Here is a 26,269-nt window from a genome sequence, read left to right as displayed (position 1 = left end):
GGTAGCGTTAATAATTTGTTACACAGTTCTATACCTCTTTGTTATGCATCCCCTGTACTGTGGTGACTGATTTTCAGTAGGAGCTTCCTGTTTTTCTCCAATATCCTTGGAGATGTAACTTCCTGATAACATAACTAATGGTTTCTGGACATGGCATCCTTCTAGTCACTTATAATACACATTCTTATTCTTCAGTACTTGAATAGTTTGTGTATATTCTTGTTTTAGGGTCACTGAAAATTCAGTAGTACATTGAAATAATATCTGTTGCAAATATGGCAACATGAGTTATGGCAGTGTCATCAGTGCTAGCAACTTTGTTTACCTAGTGTCATTTGATTGTGACATTCTACTTTTAAAGCATGGGGAATATGCAGTACCCTCAAACAAATGAGAAAAAAAGAGTGGATAAGAATTTCTAGGTAAGTTCAGTGCCTGACTCTGCTAGCCTGTGTATCTCTAGAATAATTCCGTTACTTCTGAGGGCAACGATACCAGTGAAGTTTCTTTTGAGTTACAGTAATGTATTCAAGCAGCAGAATCTGGCCCTCTTGTCTTTAGCCATGTCTCATCTTAACTGCTGAGGAAGAACATTGATTATATTTGTGCTGACAAGAAGTAAATTGCAACAAAGGCTTAGCTTGCCTTTTTGTGTTCTGTTCTGAGACTGAACACAGGCCAATTTAAAGTGCAGGCATTTAATAATAATATGAGTTGTACTTGCACAAATACAGTGGAAAGCTGTGAAAAGTATGCTTGTGCTGAGGTAGGTGTGTTTTTCGTATAAAAATTATTTTCAAATGTTAAATCATGGAACCAAAGAACATTTAGATTTGTGAATGTTTGACACTTAGACCCTGCACTTTACATTTAGGCAGTAAAACATACTGACCAGCAGTGGAAAACTCATTGCCTGTCACCTTTAACCCTATGGGGGAAGTATATAATGCTTTATGCCAAGAGCTGTGTCTTTTTTGTGGGTGGGTGAGTAATGTGAAAAGGAAGAGTGTTTTCTGTTTATTTTAAATGAAAACAAATTAATTAAAACTTTATACATGAAAGGTGGGTGTTACTGAGTAGGGAATTTGGTCTGGGAAATTGGGGCATCTGAATTCTGTTGTTGCCTGTGATGTTTTTTTAGGATCTGACAGATGTTATATGTCTTCAGATGGTAAGTACTGTAGCAGTATGAAGCTAAGCCATAATTTGTCAGTGACTTAGATATATTCATTAGTCTTCCAGCTTTCCAGACAATTTTAAGTTTTAAACCTTTCTTTTTTCTGGAAAGAAACGTTATTAGTTATTAATTATTTTATATAAGTAATTAATTATTTTCTGCAATAACAACCTATTAATACTATGATATTTGTTTTGTGCTTATTTTTAACAGGATTCTTTGGCAGCGGAGATAGAAGGGTCAATGAGGAAAGAGCTGCATTTAGATGAACCTGACTCTCCTGACTTGGCGTACGACTGAAAAGAATTGGTTCTTAATTGATTGATTATATATGAAGTTAATTATTATTTGATGAGAAAGGAAAAGGCAGGAAATAATTGAGCTAGGGGTTTAGAAGGAAATATTTCTGACAGAGTATGAATGATAGAAAGGAAAATAAATTTTCTGATTATTGGGGTGGTTGTATTTTCTACTAAAGCTGCCAAAAGAAAACACCTATATATATAGGTTTTGCCTTGTCTTATGAGCTTTTTGACTTGTTCTTGAGTGCTGAGAATGAGAAAAGGTTTGTTTTCTTGTGTGTTACCATGCTAGGTTTCTTCAGTTAATGATTAGGGGATGAATTCAATTCCTCGGGCTCTCTCTTCAGAGAGAGAACAAAAGTTAGCAGGTAGTTATTGATCTAATCCAGTATTTACAGGGAGAACGTCAGTGCAGAAAGGGGTTCAGAGTGGTTGCGTACTTACAGTGCTAAAGTTCTCTTGAATTAAACAAAAGAATGGTTTGAAACAAGTTAAGTGCTTGTGACAGTCCAAAAGCTATAGATAGATACAGCTTGGCAGAAATGGCCTTACTGGCACCAGTTGCACGTCCAATAGATGTATCTCGCCTATTTGTACAAAGCATGGACTGGTTAATTTGAAACAAGGTAATTGTACTTAGAGGGTCTGTTAGAGAAACAGAACTTACTAAGAAAGGACAGTCAGGGAAGGTACAGTAGCCAATTGCAGAAACCTTCTAAGTATATTTACATTTACAAAAAGCTTGACACGTACTTCAGCCTTCTCTGAGCGTGACCTAAGAATTTTAAGTAAGGCTTTGACAGAGTGAAATGTTGATTAGAAAAATGTAAGATCAGAAAGATGTGAGCATGCTCAAACCCTATAGGATCCTTTTGTCCTTGCAAGGTAATCTAACTTAAGGATAGTTTAACTTCTATAGAATATCTTTTATATTGCTATGCATGTACTAAAGAAGGATACTTTTTGTTTGTTTGTTTCATGGCTTGTCTTGTTTTTATTTATTTGCTCAGCGGTAGTAACTGTAACATCTGTGAGGCCATTTATTGATAGATATTCTTAGATTCAGCTTCTTAAAGATATACAACTATAGACTTGGAGCCTACACTCCAAAGATTGCAACTGCTGAGCACTCGTGGATAGAAGGAAAGAAATTTGAATTACATTAAATAGTGTACGGCATGCTGTGTTATATCCTGGCGGTGTTACCTTTAAGCTGAAAGGGGTGTGCTGTTTTTGTGTTCAGCCATTGTTGAACTGTAATACAAAGCAGCGATGATACTTCTGTAGCATGATGTAGGGCAAGTTTATTTTGTCAAGAAATTTCTGCTGAAGTGTCATCTGATCTTAGTCTTGAAGCAGATGAACAACGTATGTTATGAAATCAGGACAGTGGTGATAGGAATGAACTCTAGAAGTAGGTAAAAAAAAACAGGTTTCCAATCTTGGCGGCCACTCTCTAGACTTTTGGTCCATTATATTTCTGATTTTTTAAATTTTTTTCTAAATGCTATTTAAGGGAGTTGGAAATTGGTTCCAAAAATGAAAGGTCCAAGACTTGCTTGCATACTGATACTCAGTAGAGTAAATTCAAATTCTCTTTTAAAATGGATTAGCCAGTTCATAGTTTTTTATTTTTGTTTCTTAAAAACCCATTTCCACACAATGGCTTTAAAGTGTTTTTAGCTGGTATACTGAAATGCTATTTCACTTAATTTTTATTAATGTTTGAGTGAGTCTATGCATGCACATAATTCATAGATGTTGTGCCTAAAATATTCTAGGGTGGTGGAGGTATTGTGTTGATGGATTGAATGTAACAGCCAGACTGTAATGAGTACGGGCCCCTATGCATACTACTTTTCAGAAACTATTAAGACAAGGTGGTTGATGGAGCTGTGAACAGGAAGGGTTGTTAACAAGCTGTTAGCTTTTTCTCTGTTCCTTCTTAAGGTAAGAAAGCATCGTGTGATTATTAACTGTGTGTATGTCTTACCAGTCATCAGAAGCGGGTCTTCGAGACAGTGAGAAATGTTAACCAAGTTGTCAAGCAGAGATCCATGACTCCGTCGCCAATGAATATCCCAGGCTCTAACCAGTCCTCTGCTATGAACTCAGTCATTTCTAGCTGTGTCAGCACTCCACGTTCGAGTTTCTATGGGGGAGACATCTCTAACATCATGATAGACAACAAGACCAATAGTATCATCTTAGAGACTGAATCCTCTGACAATGGGTCAGTACTGTAGCACTGGACTTTGCTCTTGCTTTGTTTCTGACATAAAGGCAAAGTGTTTCTATTTTCCCCTTTTTGACTTGCATTGCGCAGTTAGCACAGTGACATACACCTTCAAAAGTTACTCCGTTTTGTGCTAATAGTTCTTGAGCTCTCAAGTTTATTTAAAAAGGAAAGCTTTTTGAAAATACTGTGTATCAGTGTCTGCAACTCATGCCTGTTCTGAGACACAGCATCACCAGGTGATGTAACACCACCCTTTATCTTTGCAACTGAGTCAATACTTAAAACAATTATATTTTCAACATTTTACATTCATGCCAGGAAGTTCTGATCTACGTTGCAGCTACAACTAACTCTTTTGATCCTAAAAATAAATAAATAAAGTAGGTGTGTGTAGGTTACCTAATATGAAAACTTGTGACTGAAACTAATCAGAACTTTGCACTTCTATCTACTTGTCTTTTCTCCCAGTACAGCTCCACAGTATGCTGTGTATACTTTCCAGTAAAAATGACATAATATCTCAAAACAATTAATACCTGTCAGCATAATATACTCTTGTGACTCATTGTGGTATTCTTGTAGCATTGGCCATGTAAGATGTGGCTTGTTTACTTGAGTTTGTATAACCATAAGAGAGACGCAATAGGTAGACATCTCTTTTTTGTAGGGGGAAGCTCTTAAGTGCAGCTTTTCCAACCAGGAGTTTCCAGGCAGGAACTAGGATTCAAAACAGTTTTAGTATGAAAGAGAAAGAAAATATTGGTGTTTGCCTCTGACCTCTCCAGATGAGTAGCAAGTCGATCCCAGACATAGTGATTTAAAGGTATTGGTGAATGTCTCAAACTGTCATGTGGAAGTTTTAAGCATCTCTAAGAATTTTTTCTCTTTTTTTTTTTTTTTTTTTTTTTTTTTTTTGGTGGGTGTGTGTCCGCTGTTATGTTTTAGAAATGAAGACAGGATGAAGAAGCCTGGAACTCCGGGGACTCCAGGCTCAAGTGACCTAGAGACTGCCCTTCGTAGGCTGTCCCTCAGGCGGGAGAATTACCTCTCGGAGCGGAAGTTCTTCGAAGAAGAGCAGGAAAGGAAATTGCGGGAACTGGCAGAAAAGGGTGAACTCCACAGTGGTTCCGTTACCCCGACAGAGAGCATCATGTCACTGGGAACTCACTCCAGATTTTCAGAATTTACTGGATATTCAGGAATGTCTATCAGCAGTCGCTCCTACCTGCCAGAAAAGCTTCAGATTGTGAAACCACTAGAAGGTGATAACAAAGGGCCTCGGCCTTTGTCTGTTGTTCTTAGTGACTCTTTGTGGTCTCTTATCCATCACCAGAAAGCAGGAAATCTTTGCAATACATATTCTTTTTACTTTAGAGACAGTAACCCACGCTGTTGGTTTGAAATCTTCTAACTACTACATTTTTCCACAAGCCTTAAAAGTGTTAGGAAGCAATTCCAGCCAAGGCAGTAAAATAAATGTTACAGGCCACACGTGCATCAGCAGTGCAGCTTTACACCTGACCTAAATCTCAATGTTTCTGTTTCATACCTGAAAAAGGAAGGTGACTAAGTATCTGAAACCTAAGCAGCAAAACTATTAGTTCATCAAATGTCAGTTCTGCGAATAAGTGTCTGGAAAGACCTTTATCTACTTCAGATAGTCCAGCTGGTCTAATAAGACTATTTTTGTGATTAAAAATGACCTCTGGACTTTAATTGGCTGTTTGAGTGGCCACACATGAGCCTCTATGGCTTTGGGTTTCATGTGTGAAATAGGTTTTTGGTTTTGTTTTGGTTTTTTTTTTTAAAAGTCAAATTTCCTCCATATATTGTCTCAGAAAAAGGCAAGATATGGGTAGATGGTAGTCAGGGCTGGAGCTTTATTTCAAAGTCTGTTTCTGCAGTCTGTCTAACAAAGCTGACAGAGCACATATAGTATAGTCTGTCTGGCTTTCTTCAGATCTTTCAGGCTGTTGCTGGAAGTTAGTTGAGTAAATTCCTTCAGATTTTAACCAAAATGAAGCTGCTTTCCTATAGTACTTCACAGATACACTACATGATTTAGCTTTGGTCTCTCTTTTCCTTTAACAGAACTTGTTACATTACACTGTCTGTGTGTGTTTTAATTGCAAAAGTTCGTTTTTTCCACCTTTTTAGAACAGATCTATTTCATCTATAAGGAGTGTTTAGCATGACACCTATTCAGAAGCAAAAATTAACCCTTCTTGTATCCTGAAGAAAGTGATGTGCTGTATCTACTTATTCAAATGAAACTATAGCTGTAGCGCACAAGTCAATACTGTTTAGCAGATTTTAGTAGTTTGTTTTCATGACTGCTTTTAAATGGTCGTAAAAATTCTTGTACCACACGAGAAGGGATGATCCAGCTTTGTTTCAGTTACTGGTTGCTACCACTGTAATAGATTTCTGTCACCGTCCCGTTATCTGCTTTCTTCTTCCAATAAACTCTTTAAAGTCTTTATCATCTTTCTATCTGTCTGGGTTTTTTTTTTTCCTGGTTTTGTTCATTGTTCTCACTGGGTCATTTTTTTCCTTAAAATTATTGCATCTTTTAAAGTACTTCTCATGTTTGGTTTTAAATCTCATTTGTAGTGTGTTTGTGTCTGCCTGTTTCATAAGTTTAGTATTTGTTATCTTTTATTGAATACATGTTTATGATTCTGTTCCTCACTTCAGTGTAGTTTCTTTCCCGAGTATTTCTCATGAGATTTAATGGTTTGGTTTTTTTCTCAACTTCGTGGATACTTTCAGACTACTGGGGCAAAATAGTCTACTGTACCTGCAGACTGTTAACAGTAGTTGTACCTTTGGGTTTTATTACTGTTTTCCTAAGGGTGCTCATTCCATAAAATGGAAGAAATAAAAATTAGTTCTATAATAAATTTCAGGTTTCTGCTCCTTTAAAGCAATCTTTAAAATCCCACGGTAAAATAAATGGGATGACAGGAGCACTAAAAAATTAATCTTCTTTTGCACCTTTAAAAAAACCCCAAACATGCTTTCTTTCAGTTAAATGGTATGATTGCTTGAGGTGACTTGCTTTAGTTACAGTCTAGTGGATTGTTTGGTTTGGTTTGGTTTTAAACTGTGCATCTGTAGCTTGTTGTGACGTAAGCACAAAATAGCACTCCCTGTGTCCTGCAGGAAAACTAGAACCTTGGACTAATTATGTCTTCACTCACTTTGTTGCAATTGTGGCAGCAAGACACCGTGAATTTCTAAGCTTTCTCTGACCCCCATAGTATACATGCAATCATGCAGGTATCAGGAATAGAAAAACAAATTTCATTGACTCTATTCATATACTTATTTTGCCTTTTCATTTCTTCTTGCTTCAACTTGGCAGTCTCACTGTTGCATACTAATTTGTTCATGCCAATTTTTCTGATAACATAGTTTACAAAACTGCCTTGTAGGAGCCTGGGATATAGGCTAAGGTGTTGTATTCCCCTCTTCATTTGCCTTTTGTTTTTTAATAATCTTAAGGCAGTTTACAACTGTTGTATTGCTTTCTGCATTTGTGTTAATTTTCTGTATAACAAAGTTAAAGCTCCCTTACACACATTTTAGGAGATCAAGATTGAACTCGGATATCCTCCTTTTTGTGGTGAAGCTTAGGCTATGATTTCCAGTTTCCAAAAGAAACTAATAACCTGTAGTGACATAGAAATGTTAAAGCTCAAAATGCAGGTATTCTGGTGAATATCTTACCATAGGAAAGATGTATTATCAATTAAATGCTTGTACTCTGCAGAGTTTTTCTGAGTATAATTTTTGGTGAGCTTTATGGTGAAAAGATTACATCAGAAGCTTGCATGTAGAAGTTAATCAGCAACAGGATTTTATACTACCACACAGTGCAGAAAAAAATTCTGATTTCTATTGTTCTTTAATTTTTGAGTATTGTCATACAGCAACGCTCTACTTCTTGCTTAAGACTTGAAAATGTCTGGCACTTCTCCACATTCTGGAATATTTCTTTTACATAGAAGCAAAAACTTGACCTTTGTGACAATTCAGAAATAAATTCGAGTTATAGGGATGTCTCTTCCTTACAGTTATTTATTTTGGGGTTGTAATGTTTTTTTGAGCCTCAAGGGTGCAAATCCTCTTTAGTCCCTCAAAACTTACTTTAAAAAAAAAGAAGAAGAAGAAAAAAAAAAAAGATAGGGTCATTATCCAAAGTAATCTAGCAGATCCATTTATTCTGATCTAAAAATTACATCTTTCAAAAAGTGAGATGGGCTTAAATTAGATGCTACTCACCGATACCAGTCATTGTAAAGAAAGACTTTCACCCTGTTCACTTCCTATTTACAATAAGCTTCCTGTAATGCAATATCCTTGTTGTGAAATGACAGTTTTCCTCATTCCATGGGATTTTTCTCAGATGTAAACTAATATGTATGAGCCATCCCTTCCTTAGCTATTACAGTGGGTTAGGTTTTTTCATATAGCATACATTGAATTGAACATGCTTGGTCTTTGAATACTGGTGAGACATTTGTATGCCAGCGTGTTGAATGAGTCACTGTTCTGCTTTGGGGAGAGGGGACAGGAACAAAACAACAGAAACTGCTCTGATTTGAACTGGCAGAGATGAAAATAAAGATGTTTTGTTTGCGTCATGGGACCTTGAATGTATAGTTTTAAGTCACACATTACAAAACAGTAGTGATTGGCAGGTTTGTGGGAAAATGTAGGCCCTTGTGAGCAGTGTTTCATCACTACTTGTGGAATCTGATAAATCCTTCCTGATTTCAGTGGGCCCCTCTCAGTGTGTATAACACTTTAACCTGATACATTACTGTTTCTGACTCATTGTCTCCTATTGAACGCTGAATGTTGAATGTTTTTCTCTGTAAAATGCACCTCTTTCCTCACTCAAAACATTTTTCTACCAAGGACGAAGCTACAGGTACAGTAGCATTTAGTTACGTAGTTGAATTCCTGTAGCACAGGGGCCATACAAGTATTTGACTTGATGTATAGGTCAGAGGTATTATCTGCTTACACGTGCCTGAAGTTGGTGTGGCTTTCTAATGTATGGTAGAAAGCTGAAATTGCTGTGCAATCTATATGACTACTGTCCTCCTATTAGCCACCAGTAGTAAATTCTGGCATGTTTTCAGCACCTTTCTTAGTCTGAGCTTAGTATGGGAATATGTGGTATATGTTCATCTTAGAGCTTTCTGTGATGGTGCTCAGATCAACTGTTAAATATACACTCTTTCTGTTCCTGCTTAATGCCATTAATTTAGGGGGATGAAAATATTGACGGGGTGGAAATGTGCATGTGCACAAGTATGCCACATCTTACCACCAGACTTTGCCTATCGAAGTGCTGATGTGATCAGTTTATTTCATATTGATGTGGAAATGCTGAAGAGTAGGTGAAGCAGTTTTGCCTTGTAGCATGTCTGCCTAGAAATACTGAAGCCTAGAAATACTAGACCCAGAAACACAAAAGGTTTGGAACTCCCAAGCCTTTGGTCTTCTGGATAAACAAAATGGGATTTTCTGCCTTTGAGGTCCTGGATTGATTACTGATTTTTTTTTTTTTTTTTTATTGTCTTTCTGTTCCCTTTCAAGGTTCTGCCACTTTGCACCACTGGCAGCAGCTGGCTCAACCTCACCTGGGTGGGATCCTAGACCCGAGGCCCGGGGTTGTCACTAAGGGCTTCAGGACCCTGGACCTGGACCTGGATGAAGTGTACTGCCTTAATGACTATGAGGAAGATGAGACAGGTGACATTTCTTATAAGGGCCTAACTACCTCGACGCCAGTTCAGCATACAGAGACCTCAGGTGAGAGGTCACAAGCACAAGTGACTGTTTCAGACAACAAGAATAACCCCCGCCAATCTCAGGCTTTCACAGAGGAGATGCAGGAGTCCGCGACTGACGATGATGAGGGGTCTGGTGAGGGAAACTCATTAAGTCCAGTAAAACTGACATCTTTACAGGATTTTGATTACTGGGCCATTCTCGCATCTCTCCAGAACAGCATCCATAGTATTGCTTTGTGTGTAGCATCTGCACGTTAATGCGTGCAGTAGTTAGAACATAACCATTCTAACATTGGCTCAAAAATACTTTCTTCAATAATCTTTTAGTTCGACTTTTTTTTCAGTAACAGCATCTGTGGTCAATATTTTACTTTAGTTTTGATAAGAGAAGGCTGCTAAAAGGAGGTGGTTCGTTCACAAAACATTGTGTGGCACGTGTGCAACTTGTATGTGTATTTAGTGCAAGCTCTTCAGTGTATATAATGTATAAATGATATATTTTGTATGCCTGTAGTGCAGATATTCTTCTAACTGTTCATAAGAGGTGGTGCCATGCTTTAGATTTTTGTGCTTGGGAAAAAAACAAAGACTAAGTGACGACAAAAGGGGCATCGAAGTTGCCTTTGCTGAAAGAAATGAAAGTGCCTTGAAAATGAAGCAAAAAAATTCTGCAAGTTTAATTCAGTTACCTCAGATAAATTGCCTGGTTTTAAATTCCTTTTGAGACAAATAATTAAGAGTATGTTTTTATGCAGATAATAGTGACATTTCCTTAATTTCCTCTCCACCACACTATAAAATTCTATCCTTATTTATACCATATTAAGACTTAAATGTTTTTAAGGATGCAGTATTGCGTGAGTTATTAAATACTCTGAACTGACATTTGTGGTCTATTATTGCACGAGGCAGGTTCTCAGACTATAGATGTGTTTGAGTTTGTGTGGTTTCTTTTTTTTGTTGTTGGGTGTTGGGGTTTTTTTGGGGGGTGGGGTGGGGTGTGTGTTTTGTTTTAATAAGCTACATAGGAGTGTTAGTCTTCATTAAGATTTGCCACTGGTAAAGAATTGTATTTAGTTCAGAATCAAAAAACTACCAGAACTCCTTGTTCTTCAGACTTAGTGTTTTTACATAGCTACTTTAAATGAAGAGTATTTTTCCTTTCCCCTTCCTTTTTCTGGAATATATCGTGATTTGTTATTTGGCTGGTCTTTGGAAGATTAGATTGTCTTGGGGCTAGACGATATTTCTGTTATTTTCGTGAAGTGCAGAATATCCTGAGCCCTCACTGAAATGGCAGTTCAGTGCTTTCAGCTGTTGAATATAAGCTACTTTTTGCAGTCAGTTGTATTAAGATTGAACTTAGAATCATAGAATCATTTAGGTTGGAAAAGAGCTTTAAGATCATAGAGTCCAGTTGTTAACCTGACACTGCCAAGCCCACCACTAAACCATGGCCCAAAGCACCACATCTACACCTCTTTTAAACACCTCCAGGGATGGTGACTCAACCACTTCCCTGGGCAGCCTGTTCCAATGCTTGAACATTCAAGCACTTTAACTTCCCTTTCCATTGGCAAAAATTATCTTTGTTCTATGGGATCTGTTGCCTAGGAATAATGATTTTTTTTTTTATATTAATATGGAAATAAATAATGCCTCTGCAGGAGTTATGTACAGTTTTGGATATTATCCAGGTTTTTATCATTTTGAAGAGTCTGAATAACAGCAAGAAAAGCGGGAGACCTAGGAAACATGGACTGAAATAATCAAAGACTGAAATAACTGGCATTTTTAGGGTCTACAGAATAACAGATTCTAGAAAAAAATGTGATTAATTTCAAAATGTGCTGCAGAGAGGAAGGAAACAAGCGTTCTCTGTGTACTCACAATACAATAATTGTGGAAAAAAAGCTCTTTGGTTTACACTTCAGGCGAAGAATTTTCTAATTGTAAGAATATTCAACAGAGGAACACGTTGAAAATTTGTAAACCTTATTATGGACTATACATAGACAAGGATATAGATACAGTTTAGTTCTTTCGGGTTTTTTAAAAATGGATTAGTAAAACATCTGTGGGTAATGACTTGGAAGAGTTCATTCTTTGGAGTAGAAAAATAAATGTAGACCTGCACTGTGGTTACAAACTGGCAAGAGAGACTAGTATTTCCCTACATTTTCTTCCTCCATTACAATTTGAATACAGGTCACTCTTATTAACAGGTTATTCCCTGGTTACTACCGATTTTGCCTGGGAAAACACTAATTATCTCAGACGAGATTTTTAAAGCGTATTCCCTACCTTGTGAATTGCCAAAGTAGATAAAATCTATGAAATTGTCCTAGTAATCTTATTTCATTTTGTGTTGTTTGCTCAGTAATTTTAATACATTACAGAAATAGAGAAATTGGTTAAAATTAGTAACTTTGATGTGTAGCATGAACAAAGGCACTTCAGACTTTAATTTCCCATTTTTTATCCTTCCTTCAAATTGCCCAGCTGCTTAGAATTCAGGAGTATCCATGAGCCACCATATCATTATTGGTTGGGTTGCTCAAATGAAGGGAAGACATTGCTGTGTCTGCTTTTTGTTGAAGCAATTTGTCAGGCAGTATACAAGGAGAAGTTTATTGTGGTTGTTTTCAGAGTAGGCACTTACTAATGCAGGATTGCTTAGCATCCACAATGTGCCCACTGAAGAATACCTTTTGGGAGCAGAGATGTGTGCTTAGCATATGAATTTATTTTGTATTTAAATATTGTGCAGCCATTGCTCCTCTTGGAAAAAACCTCCTCAGCATTCTTTCTGCCTTTCCTAGATTTCTCTGTAAGAAATGCAGCGCAGGTAGGGGTGAAACCTCAATATATATATATTTTTTTTAATCTTTGAAAGAAATTGTAGTATATTATAAAACAGTAGAGAATCTGGTTTGGGGGGAGGGTTCGTTGTTTTTTGGGGTTGGTTTTGGGTTTTTTTGGTTTGGTTTTTTTTTTTTTTTTAAATTCATTGCCTTTCAGGTTTCCCTTAAACAAACGAAAAAAAACCCAAGCCATTCAAAGCACTTAATGTTGTGAATGTTCTCCTTTTGAAGTTGTAAGGGCTACGCATGTGCTTAACTGCGTGCTAGTATGTACTAGTGTTTGTTAGTTCCACTGATTGATTGCTTTGAACAGACACGTGCACAGCATTACGGGATCAGCCCTCTTGTACTTTGTCTTTAGACCTTGACCGTGGCATGGAAATCTTTCCAAATAGATGCTTAAAATCGCGGAAACACATAATGAATGTCTTGTTTGACGTGTTTTAGCAGGATTACTATACATGCTTCTGAGAGGTTACCATTGTACAGAAAAGCAATAAATTTTGTAACTCTTCTTAGAACTAAAGTAGTGATGCTTATTTAAGTATATTTTATTTTCTGTGCTCTGTGGTTATATACATGAGAAGGAGACCTCAGCCAAAAGAGAGCTAAGAAAATTCTGTCCAAAGAATACCTGCATTTGCTGTTTTTCATCTCTTGCTGTTTCCAAAGGCAAAATAAACTGAAAGTTTGGAAATCCAAATATTCAGAAAATAATTTTATTGGTGATTGTTTACAAAATGTAACAGGAGTAACGCTCCTGGTGTAGACCTGCAGATTATTGGAGGTTTTGAGCATTCATGGTGACCCCTGAAACCAATGTTTTCTGAAGGCAGCTAAAAGCCTATAGGAGAGCACCATGCTCACATTTTACAGCTGTTGTGTTTATCACCCATTTCCATCTTGTTGTAGTAGTTAACCCAGGCATCAGCTCCAGCACACCCTGTATTCTCCCTGTTCTGTCAGCCAGGAGTTTTCAGTACGGGTAGCACTGGGTAGCAGAGCTCTCGCCTTTAGACACTTGGAGGGGGTGAACTCTGCTAAATTTAGGGAGTACATGAAGCAGCTATCTTGTCTTGTGAGTCCTAGTGGGGTTTTGTGACCTAGTTTTTGTGAATTTCACCATGCCTGAGAACGGAATGGTGGCATAGACTGGCAGAAGTGAAGTCCATAGCTTGTATTCCGAATCATCACGCTGGAGGAAAGAAGTGCCTCTTAATGGTCCCTCATCCTCTTCCAAAGCAAGCAGAGCTTTATTTTCTATTCAGCAATAAAATGAACTTCTAATGCTTTAAAACACTGTCTGCCGCTCTGAGGACTCCCCAACCTGATTCTATCTCTGTCTCACCAGCTTTCACTAAAGAGATGCCCAAATTCCACTGCTTTCTCTGCTGAAAGAGCAGGGAACCAGATTTCCTCTTTTTGTTAAAACATGTCAAAGAAATTATGAGCAGAGTGGCTTGCTTCAGATTTGGACTAAAATGTTACCTTTGTGCCAGTGTAGATCAAGTCATACTCTGAAGATTTCTGATTTTTTTTAAAGTTCATTTTTGCATAAATCTGTATTTGCCAGAGTAGATCTTTATATAAAATGTTTATATAAATGTAAGATGTTTATGTACGATTCACTGTCTGCTGTGAGCTCTCTGACTCCTCGCTATTCATCTAGCATAATGGCGAATTTGAGTTAGGAACCAGTGGTACAAAGGTTAATGGTTTTTAGTATCACTACCTCTTACAAATCTTCCTCAGGCTCAGTTTGTCTTGACACCTTTTTGTGGATGGGGCAGGCCACTAGTTTACATACTGTAACTTTCTCTGCACGATCTGGTTGAATATCCAGATTAACTGGTCTTTTGAGGGTTTCCTGAGCAGAAGACCATGTCCTAAACGCACCCGTTTTGCTCTTTGCACCTAGCAGAACGGCTCATAAGCTCTGAGTACCAAAGCTGGATCTGAAACAGCTCTGAAGTACTGTGTTTTGAGTGGGGAAAGCTGTTTTATTAGAAGATGGAGCTCTCTACAATCAGTTTGACTAGTACCTGCCTATTTTTTTTGCGGTATTTTAAAAGACTTTTTTTTTTTTTTTTTACTCTCTGTGTGTGTGTTTACAGGAGAGTCTCTTCCAGCTGTAATGTTATGTTTTGCATTTTTACCAAAATGCCTAAGAATTGTTTGAGAGAATTTAATAAGGTAAAGCATTATTAATGACTGAAAAGCAAAACATAATCCAGTGGCAATCTAATGTTTAGGCTGAATTTTAATTTAGGGGAAAAATACATATACAGTTTAGTTTGTTTTCCTAATGGATAAAATTACATTGTTTCTGTAAATTTTGTTAAACACTGAATTATGTACAGGTTCTTTTTCATGCAGATAAGAAGCCTTGTTGTTAATCATCTACTACTTTGAAAAAGAGGGTTTAAATAAAACATTTAGTTTCAGACACAGTCATGTGGAGCACATGTTTATATTGAAAATAATGTTTTGGTGTATGTACATGTGAAGATAGTATCTCTAATTATAAAATTATGTATTACTTCCTCACAAGTTTATTCCAACTCAGGATATGGCCATTCTTACGTGAAATTACTAGGTTAGGAATGAATCATTTTGTTTCTATTTTATAAACTTTGTTCATTTACAGCAACAGGTTCTCACTCTTTGTGTTGTGTCCAAAGGATGGAAAATACTACAGCAATATGATACACCCCATTGTTGACTGATGGAGGATGAAGCTGGTACAGGACTTTCTTAGTGGTATTTGAGGGTGGAATACATTCTTGGAAATTGATTAATTTTTTAAAATAATTTCAATTTGTTTCCTCTTATTAGTGTCAGTGATTTCTCTACTTTTAGCAGCCTTCTCCTATCTCTGACTCATTAATAGCAATGAGTCTTGCTTTTGCTAATGCAGCTATGTATCTTCAGTGTGCCTGTTTCCAATCTGAGGGAATGCCCAATGGATATTAGAAATGGGGAAAATGCATTTATTGTATTGCAGCTATGTGCTTTGGGTTGAGCTTGCAGTCTTAAACTGCCATTGCTTTATTCTGTTCTATATTCATCATCCAGGGATAATTGCTTTGTTTCTACTTGATTTATGTTGAAGTCCTTTGTTTTCTCTGAATAACCAATTTTTCATGTCCAGTTATTTGAGCTCTTTCTCCAGATTTTCTTTTAACTCTCTACAATATGGAGAGAATCATGATTGCTAGGCTGTGCTCCCTTGTAATAGCTTTTGTAGTGCTCACACTAATCTCTAAAGCAACTGGATTCCTGAAGCATCATAATTACCGTCTCTGGAGGTGAAGTAGAGCTTGTTGTTATGTTATGCGATATTAACACGACACTCCAGTGGGTTTTTAGAAATATCTTTCTTTAAAGTACAGCAGTACATTCCAACACTAACTAGAAGTTACCTCACATTGTATGCTTAGCCACTTCTGCTTCCACTGTTCACACTCCCCATGCTCTACCCTTCACACACTGCTTATATGTTTTCTTAAAGGACTACCTAACTGCACACACTATTTTGGAGCTGTGATACTTGATGTATGAAAAAGGGAACACAGCCACAATTGAGACTTGCCTTGCTTCTGCTAAGCATCTCTGGAAGTTCAGAATGGTGTCTGGTCGAGTTGGTCTGTCTGTCCTTTGCAATGTGTTGAATAGTTGTTTACTGTGGTATTAAAATGTGGCTTAATCAGGGAATGGCTCAGAGGGTTGGGCAGGACTAAGAGGGAGGGAGCTGCACATGGTTTTTATTGTGCATGTCTTTTGACCGCTGCTAAGTTTGGTTACTAAATAGGAGAACCTATGCAATCATGATATCTTTGATGTAATATTTAACCCTAGGTGGTTTTCAACCAGCTTTTGAGATGCATGGCTCTTAAATTTTGTAGTTATTTTGCAATGGCCACAGCTGCATTATAGAGCAGGTTAGTGTCTCCACGGAAGTATCTCTACTAAGAAGAAAAAAATTGGCCTAAGTCCATCATTTTTTAAATTGAGCTGTATTGCTTCTTTCCCAAGTTGCTGATACACTTGACAGAGTGGCATCTTTACAGCTGCATTTGTGGGGAAAATTGTATACTGCACTGTTTACAAATATTCAAAAACCTCTATATTGTGCAGCTGAGGACATACATTCTTAAAGAACCTAAACACATGCACAAGAGAAATGTCACAGATGTACAGTAGTGGATCCAAAAACCTACCACTTTCCTTACTGTGGATGTGAAAAATCAGAGATAGAGAAACAGTAATATGTGTCCATCCCCTCCCTGCCCCGACAATCTTTATTCCTGTAGCATTAGCAAGCTGGATCCATTACTGAGAAGTAATGGGGATACCTCTTGGAGGATCAATCTAAAAGCTGAAATGCGTGAGCATTCAGAAAATCTTAGTGCTCCTGAGCTAGTACTAGAAAATGCTGCTTGTAATTTCCCACTGTTAAAAGTTGCTAGTTGAGATGAGGACTAGCATTTCAAGCACTGCCTTGCCTAAATTTAGTTTGAGCAAGCATTAGTGCTCTTGGGGAAGATCCAGCAGCCCCTTTTAGCACTGGCCTTGGAGTCCTAGATGTATTTGTTTTGGAGAACATGTGTTTGTTACAACACTGTAGCACCTCTGTATTTCACTTTTCTTGCATTGATCCTGCCTGAGGTACCTCATCACTTTTTGCATCTGTCTTATCAGCACACAGAAGTTTGGTTTTCCCCTTTTCTGTGTAAAATGCAAAGAATTTGCTTTTTTTTAATTTAGTACCTCATCCTGGGAAGTGCATGTCACAAACCAACTCCACCTTCACCTTCACCACCTGCCGCATTCTGCACCCTTCTGATGAACTCACACGAGTCACACCAAGGTAAGGGTTTCCTGCGATGGCAAAGCATTCAGCTCTGTCAGAGTTTTCCCTGTAAGGAAACACAAAGTAATGGCATAAGCAAAAGCATTAGCCACACTGGTGAATTACACCACACCCCCAAATTATTTCTCCTATTTTGAGTTACCTCAACCTGATTTTGAGAGGCATGTGTAATGTTTTAGACAGCCAACCAAAGTATTTTAAATGTCCCTAGTTAAAAGTATTGCAGGATCAGACGTAACTAAATTGGCATCCAATATCCAAACCTGACTACCTTTGATCCTAAACTAGCTGTAGTCCTCATGTGTGGATGCACAGAATGTGGTCTTTCACAAAAAATATGAAAGAGATTTTTCGGGAGAGGAAATATATCAGAAATAGAGGAGGAAATATGCCATAATAATTAAAAAAAAAAAAAAAAGAAAAAAAAAAAAGGGAGCAGGCTACTTTGTTCCTTGGTGTAATTGTTGGAAATGACTTCATAGTAGCGGGCCTGAAACTGGCTTAATAATAGCAATTGGCACGTATAGGCAGTACGTGCCAATAGAAGGCAATTCTGTAGCCTTATAGAAGGTGAAGATCTAAGAACCAGAGAGGGTGAGTGAATTTCATACCTAAAGAGGGACCTTTCCCTCCTTAGCAAATCAGCATTTAAAGAATGTTTTTTCTGTTTAGAAGGACAATGCCTCATCACTTCCTCTGCCCCTTCCATCTCCTGTGTGGGAGTGTACCATTGTGTAGGTCCCTATTCAGAGATGATGTGTCTAGGCTTGTTTAGGTCTAAGATGGGCACTGACTGCCTAAGGAACGCATGATAAGTAAGGGTATTAAATACGAAAACCTGCAAGGTGGAAAAGAAATGGGTGATGATTAAACATAACTTTTCTGCTTCCTGTTCTGAACTAAGATGGTTAATCATGGCCTGGCTGTTTTTTCTTTACTCTCCTCTGTCTTCCCTCAACACTGTTACTGAAGAGATCCTTTTATACGGCTGCAGTTCTATTTTAATTTTCTTATTATTGTTGAATTGCTGTTAATTGTGGTCATAGTATTTCCTTGATTACACTGGCTACTAAATCTCACAAATCAGCCATAACTGACAGCTAAATTCAGTACATTTTTAGGTGCCTCATTATGCCAAAGTTAATAATTCATTCAGGAGGAAAAAGAGAAGAATAAACAATATGATGTTGTCGGCAGACATGTTTAAGGAGCTCCTCCTTACCAACTATAAACGATTCTTCACAGGTCTTGTGAGGAGGACGAGGAAACTGCATTATGTCTCGTTATGCTGAGAGGAGGTATAGGGCAGACACTATGACCCAGCGTGGCAGGGGGTGAGCAGCGCTGCCAGCAGCCTCTGTGTTGGCAGGGTCACGTGCAAGGAATGCTAGTGTGTGTGGCACCAGCTAACCCAAACAGTTTTGGTATTTACCTACCTGGTTGTGTTTTAACCTAGCCTATAACCCAGGTGATGCTCTAACCTGACTAAATTTCATCTGGCTAAATGAGGTGCTCATCTATTTGTTTCTTTTCTCAATCTAACTCTGAAACTGTCACTGGGCTGAGTTGCTGAGGCCAGTTTGAGTCTATTTCTGTGGTTGTGCCCAGGCTGCTCTGCAGTGTTGGCGAGTTTTGGGAAAATATTTCCCAATATTCCCAATACCAGAATGATCAGACAGAAAAAGCAACACCTATGTAACAACTGCTTTCTTGCAGGGATGTCTTTTTTTTTTTTTTTTTTTTTTTTAATTGCCCTGTGCTGACAAATTAGTAGAAATACTGATCTAAGTATCTGTGCAACTGAAATCTGGATCGGGAAAGAATGAAGCTGTTGGGTTGAATGAGCTATTGGATTGCTGTAGTTTTCATCTCGTGACTAGGACATCTTAGAAGCCTGATAATTAACACTCTATGTCTGAGTTTCCAAAATGTATTTGGTTCTACCCTGTAGAAAGTCAGTTCACACAGTAAGTTCTCTTTCTTTTCCCTCCCTCATGCCTTTCAAGACTTCTTCTGTACTTCTGGGTTTAGCCAGTGTGGGAGGTGGATCACAGTGCCTGTCACTGCTCTTTAGTTCTACCATGAACTGGAAGCAGAGCTATGAAGATGCAGCTTTAATCAATGCTTAAGAGAAGAACCATGAGCTAACTTCTCCTTTCCACTCAACCTTGCCTTCAGCGTGCATACGTGTGCTGCTGTAGCAGGTGTGTGTGGCCTCCTTAGCTGTGCTGTGAGGAGTCCTTCTCTGCTGCTGATTCAGTCCAGAGAGAATGAAGAGGACATAAGGAGAGCTTGCCTTAGCACATCTGCCACATGCACTGACAGCCACAGCACACGGGGGTGCCAGAAGACCAGTTCCAAAGCCACTTAGCAAGGCTGCTTTTCAAATTGAACCAGTCTTAATACTAGTTTTCTCAAACGTGTTTCACTACAGTTTACAGGGAGGAATGTATGGGATTCCTCTTGTTGCATTGCAACTGTAGGGTAAAAATCCTTTGGCAGTTTCACTTGCTTGAAGTTCGTACAGTTCCAAATCATGGTAGAGATCATGTTGGTCAGATCGTATTTAGCCATGGAAAGAAGACATGACTGAGACTTCATAGCATCAGGCTAATATATTCTTAATTAAGGAGTGCCTTAAAAATATAAAAGTACTGCTGATTTTTAGAAGATTGCTGGACTAGCATTTGTAGTGTTAACTCTTGTCACTTGATAATGGTATACCATTAGATGATGTTCTAAGCTCATCAGAAACTGTGGCTCAGAACAAAACATTCCAGAGTGTCTAACCTGACATTCACAGTAGTCTTGGCTTCCCGGAGTTCATTAATGTAAGGTGAAATGAGACTGCAAATTCCAGTCAAGATATCATCGAGGCCCTTTTGTCCATATGGGCAAAAAGGATGCAATTCATTCATCGGCCTGAGGCTTCTCTACACCTGGAAGTCCAACCAGATTGTCTCATTGTGGCTTTTTGATGCATTTCTTGGTACAGAGAACCTACCTTCAGTTAAGTTGCATGTCATGGCTGAGCCGATCCAACAGTGTGGCTCTGCTGGAAAGGCAAGATCCCGCTTTTTCCCATTTCCCTCACCTCCTGGCTGCTTAGTTTTCCCACTGTCTTGCACTGGCTTTGGTTTTTTTTGTCTGACTCTGCTGAGTGTCTTCTACTTGCTAACCTGGCATGATGAAGATTTCCTTCTTTGAACAGTGGTGAGCTCTTGAGTCAGTGAATTCTCTGTTAGCATCAAGCATTGCATTGTTCAAGACCCTTTAAATGCCATTAGAAGAGATGAGTCCATGCCTAGAAAATATTAGAGTGGAATTCACTTTTTTGTGTATGAATATATGGCAAAAATAATTTCAGCATGGTTAGAAATAGTTGGAAAGCTTCTTTCTAAAGGTGCATGGAACCCTTGGGATTCTCACAAATAGAAATTAATTTGGAGTGTCATGGATGTCTCACGTGCCTTGTTTCCAAAATAACTCTTATTCAATGAACGGTATACCTTGAACTGACGTAAGTTTTGAGTGGGGATTATCCATAGGTAAGCATGCTGAGGCTAACCTAATCTATAAGAACGGGTTTTTTAAGGATGGCACTTTACTGCCAGAAACACTCAAACCTCAGTGTCCATGAGATCTCATACTGTGGCACAAAGGATTTGGAACATCTCCTTTGTGTTGGTAATTCTTTGGAAATGGGTGCTGCATTGTGTTCATTCGGATGGTCAGCTTATGGGGAGAAGACGGTCTACCAGAATGAGTGTTGTTTGATCACCTCAGGTGATCCCAACCCTTAATAACTAGCAGTAGTGTCCTTAAGAAAACAAAATGCAGCAAGAGAGTACTAAATGTAAGTGTGTGGTGTCTGACACCTACCTGCTCTAAATGAGCAGATTGTTGCCCATTTAACATTTTCTTGTCAACTGCCTGTACATAGTTTATTTTGAGAAGAGCTAGAATTGGGGAGCAATTTACCAATGTTTCAAAGTATAGAAATTAATGTTTTACCAAAATAACAGTAGAATGGCTCTTTGTCATGTGTGGTTTGCTGCTGAGTTATCAGTTACCTATTGACTGATTGACAACCAAGAGCTTGACTGTATTTTTTTCATGTCTTTTGATGACTCTTCATACCACTGTGCATCTCCATCAAAAGTCAGGTCCCACATCCCCTTCACCAGAAATGAAAGCAAATTTGACAGAAGAAGGGAAGAAGGATTTGACCTCACAGAAGTGCATGTTGGTGACAGTGCCAACTTCCAGTAGCTTTGCTACAAATACTTCTGTAGCAAATATGTTCCAGTCCTCCTTTGCTGCTCTCTGCTATGACCCATCAGTACTAGAAGGACTAGCAGTTCTGTGTGCTCAGAAGTGATACTAAAAAGTAAATCTGTCTTGCTTATACTCAAGTGAAGTCCTGTTTCCTTGTCTCATGGAAGCAACTGGGAGTTGTGACAGCCAGTAGATCAGGAAGAAAAATTTAAGGTGTTGATCACAAAGCTGTCACTGTAATAGCTACCAGAAGAAATGTGGTGGTGTTGAATGCATTAATCCCATGAGACTGGGTGGTGAAGTGTGCAAAGTGGAGAGATGCATTTTGTAAGAGATGGTGTTTTCGCCCTTGTCATCACATATGCAAGGAACTGGGAACTGTCAGTTTCCCAGGCACTCTCAAAATGATAGAATCACAGAAAGATTTGGGTTGGAAGGGACCTTAAAGACCACCTATTTCCAACCCCCTGCCATGGGCAGGGACACCTTCCACTAGACCGGGTTGCTCAAAGCCCCATCCAGCCTGGCCTTGAACACTGCCAGGGAGGGGGCAGCCACAGCTTCTCTGGGCAACCTGTGCCAGTGTCTCACCGCTATCACAGTAAAGAATTTCTTCCTTATATCTAAGAGCTGGATAATGGATAAAAGACCCTGTTCAAGGTTAAAAATCTTGCTTGCACTAAGTTTTAATTCCCTAGTGGAGAGAATAATTGGCCTGCTCCTTTGCTTTCAGCCTTAACGCAGCACCTACTCCAGCTTGTGGCAGCATTAGCAATTTGAAAGGCACCCCGGTGGCTACTCCCTGTACTCCTCGGCGTCTGAGTTTGGCCGAATCCTTCACTAACCTCCGGGAATCCACGACAACGATGAGCACTTCTCTGGGGCTGGTGTGGCTGCTGAAAGAAAGGGGCATCTCAGCAGCAGTATACAATCCACAGAGCTGGGACAGAGCCAGCAGAGGCACCCTTCTGAACACATACCCCCCGAAAATGGCGATCATTCCTTCCACTCCACCAAACTCACCTATGCAGACACCTTCTTCATCCCCTCCATCTTTTGAGTTCAAGTGCACCAGCCCACCTTACGACAACTTCTTGGCTTCGAAACCTGCTAGCTCAATCTTGAAGGAGGTGAGGAATAAAAAGAACATCAGGAACAGTGAGAGTCAGACTGATGTGTCTGTTTCCAACCTTAATCTCGTGGACAAAGTCAAGAGGTTTGGTATCACCAAAGTTGTGAGTTCAGGGCAAATGTCAGCTCCTCCTTTAACTGATGACCAGGGACCTCTTCTCTGTGGGGCACAAGGACCGGTGAGGGCCCTTGTCCCTGGAGGCCTGGCACCAGATGGTCTCCCGTTGGGCTGCCCTGCCGTAACCAGTGCCATTGGGGGCATCCAGCTGAACACTGGCATCCGAAGGAATCGGAGCTTCCCCACCATGGTGGGTTCCAGCATGCAGATGAAAGGTCCGACATCTCTCACTTCAGGAATCCTCATGGGAACCAAGCTCCCGAAGCAAACTAGCTTACGATGAAGGACTCTATTTTTACAGCTAGTCTTTTTAAATAAAAATACTCAGATTCTTTCTCTGATCTTCTCTTCCTTTCTCCACCATCCCTTCATTGCCTCTTGAGTTCGACAAATCAACTTTGTGCCTAATGGGAGAAATGTGTAAACTTTGTATAAAGTGTGTAAATATGTAACAGATCTATTGTAACTAATTGGATTCTTTTACTGTTCAGTTGAGTGCAAAAGGCTCTATGTTATGATTGCTGTATTAAGGTTAACTTGCTAATCTTTTGAAAAGGTTTTTTTTAAGATGCACTGACAAAAAGAACAAAATCAACAAAAAATAACTTGACTAGGAAAACGTGAATTCTGTAGCTAGCCTAACTTGAGTCAAAGGTGCATGGGAAGCTATTGAATGTGTTATGTGAGACCTCGCATTACATCACTTGAAGCATGGGAGCATTTGTGCTTCATTAAATGCTGAAAAAAGCACTCAGTTTAACACGTGGTAGTTTTAATTTTGCTTCTGTAGGTGAGTTGGGCTGAGTTATTGGAGTGCTTTTATGCCTGAGTGGATGAAACTTTTTTTTCTGTTCTGTATTCTCCTCTGCCCCAAGATTATAAACTTGAACTAATACTGTGCTGAGGTCAGCAGGCGTAGTGGGTACCTGGAATATTGACATATTCCTACCACTGCTGTTTCATTTGGCACACCTAACACTCTGTGTGACTGTTTTGGGGTTGTTTTGTTTTGTTTTGTTTTTCAATGCTGCTCTGGATTGTAGAAGGGAAAATGCTTTACTATGTATTGCTGCCACTGAAACGTGCTTTGTCAGTGCCCCCAAAGAAAACAGTTTTCACAAATCGTGAGGTAAACATGGCAGTGACTTCCTAGAAGTCAAAATTGCAGAACAGATTGACAGATAAGAATGTTATAAAAGAACATGTAGCAAAACCAGTATTAAGAAAAGGTGCGTCCTTGAAACCACCACAGAGAACCACAAAAAACATTTAGTAATGGAATGGTACAAGCTGGAGAGGGCAACTCACAGTCCTTGTGCTGATCTTCAGGCTTCATGCATGTCAAGGACTGTGGCTTTGTAAGTAGGGTGAGAGAATATTCCTCACCCATTTTCTGTTTTTTTTTTTTTTGTTTGGTTGGTTGGGTTTTTTTCAGAGAAATCCTTTTCATCTGAAGTTGGACCTTAGCATAGGTGAATATGGGAAACGCTTTATTTCATTGTGTTTTTAAACTGAAGAAATACCTCCCAATAACAAACATATAACCCCCTGCTTTTTTCAGAAAGGAAACAAGATCTCACACAGCCTTTAGTTACAGCCAGGCGATCCTAATTTATATTGCAATTTTTTTCTCTGTTTCTCCTAAATTTCTGCTGGGTGCTTGTAGAAAGAATTGAAATATCCTGGAACAGACTGGAGGGAGCTTGTTTCGAGAGCTGAGCTGAAACATACCTTTTTTTTTTTTTTTCTGGAAGGGGGGATGAAGAGGAGCAAAGAGAGGAGGGTTTAACATCTGCTTTCTTTTTCTTGCACTTCTTGTGGCATCTAAATCAAGCTCCCCATTTGTTACCATTAGCACACTACAAGTAATTGCTGTGAATTGCTGTTTGTACCAGACTGTTACTAAATCATTAGCACTGATAATTTCTTGTATAAATGAAACTGTCTTTTAGTCTTTGTGATGAGAGATAGGTGGGTGGCTTTTTTTTTTTTCTGAACGAAGTAGTTATTGCTGTAGCGCTATGGACACTAAGGATATTTTTTGAGAAAGAAAAAACACATCGGTCAGTTACTGCATGTGTTTGAAGACTTCTATTTATTCTATGAACTTACAATGTTTTAGTAAAATGTCATCAGCTCTCTTTGCTGTTGTATGTGTGCACTTATTGCAAGTAAATTTAAGTATCTTTTTATTTGAATGTATCTTAAAACAGTAGATAGAATAACAGTTGATTCTGAAAAAAATCATGGACTTAATGGACCATTTTATATACCCAGAGGAGGAAAGCAATACCATATGAGGACTCAAAGTGTAAAAGTTAATCGTGCAATCGGGAAATGTTATTTAGCCTTTAAATAAGAGTAGGAGCTGTCCACCCACCGGAGAAAGCAATTGTAACACATCAGAAAGATGAAATTTAAATTTTTCTTCACTAATCTCAATAAAATACCAGAAAAGTTGCTTTGTTGTCTGTTATTCAGCTTTTTTCCTGATCTTTTAAGGTGCTAAATCTTCCAACTTGTTCCCTTGCTTTCCTCTCTGTCAGAGCAAAATAAGAGGCCATCACCAGGTTTGTTTTTTAAATTCTTAGACACAGAAGTGGTTGGGAAGTTTTGAGATTTTAAGGAACTGGTGAAACTTGCATCAAAACAGAAAATACAGAAGCGAATGCACTTTTTTATTTTTGAGTTCCACGAAAGAAGAATGGCGTGTTGTATGGTTTATGTATTTTGAACAGGAGAGGGGTGTGAACTCTCCTGCCTAAAATGATGCAAAAACTGTAGTGACAAAATGTGAAAGTACAGAGTAAGGAGGAAACATCCTGCAGAGGCAAAGTGAGGTTTGCTGTTAGATAGTATTTTGTTACTGAGGGAGGAAACAGCCCACTGATTAAACGCCAGGTAATGAGGAACTCAAAAAAACCCTGCTCACTGGGTGAGAGCTAAGTAATGATAAAAGAGGTGCCTGGAGGAGGGGCCAGTCAGGCAATAATTCACAGAAATATTAGACAGCCTCATGCATGGGGAGAGGGATGTGTGTGAGGATGGGAGGGAAATAAAATTTGTATCACATACCTGCTACAGAGACAAAACTGGAGAGCAGTAATGCTAAAATAAACTTTTGGAGGGCTTGCATTACTGTGATGCAGTGCCATATGACAACCATGAGAAAGGCTGATGCTGTGCTGGGGACATCCAAGTACTGTGTCAGTGAGTACAGACTCATCCTTCTGTCTGCCCAGCTCAGAGCCTTGGGGAGGCTCCGGATCAGAAAGTTGATGGTTAGCCAGAGGGATGCAGGGAAGAGGAGCACAGTGCATCCAGCCCTCCATGCCTACATGGAAGGGGGGAGCTGAGGCTCATCCATAGGGTGCCTGTGGAACTCATGGAAGGGTGTGTACATGTGAAATGGAAGGAAATCTGGAAACCATCACAAATGCATGCAGGAGAGAGAGCAAGGAGGGAAGCCCTCATGAG

General features: G+C 38.9%; 1 protein-coding gene across 5 annotated transcripts in view; it reads left to right on the top strand.

The window, feature by feature from the left end:
- TRAK1 (trafficking kinesin protein 1) overlaps window positions 1-23,075 on the top strand; it is a 108,734-nt gene extending 85,659 nt beyond the window's left edge. For 2 of the 5 annotated variants that reach the window (XM_086467753.1, XM_086467754.1), the window contains 6 exons: window positions 1,391-1,467; window positions 3,476-3,712; window positions 4,664-4,980; window positions 9,332-9,661; window positions 17,160-17,262; window positions 22,277-23,075. In XM_086467753.1, the coding sequence (XP_086323879.1) occupies window positions 1,391-1,467; window positions 3,476-3,712; window positions 4,664-4,980; window positions 9,332-9,661; window positions 17,160-17,262; window positions 22,277-23,075 (1,863 nt within the window). Of the gene's footprint in view, window positions 1-1,390; window positions 1,468-3,475; window positions 3,713-4,663; window positions 4,981-9,331; window positions 9,662-17,159; window positions 17,263-18,510; window positions 18,584-22,276 lie in introns of those variants that run through there. The other 3 variants (XM_086467756.1, XM_086467755.1, XM_086467757.1) reach the window with 3 other exon arrangements.
- The last annotated feature ends 3,194 nt before the right edge of the window (window positions 23,076-26,269 follow it).

The sequence above is a fragment of the Leptosomus discolor genome, chromosome 7 (genome assembly GCF_034619465.1).
Source record: "Leptosomus discolor isolate bLepDis1 chromosome 7, bLepDis1.hap2, whole genome shotgun sequence".
Classification (NCBI taxonomy): Eukaryota; Metazoa; Chordata; class Aves; order Leptosomiformes; family Leptosomidae; genus Leptosomus; species Leptosomus discolor.
This window is presented reverse-complemented; position numbering and strand designations above follow the sequence as displayed.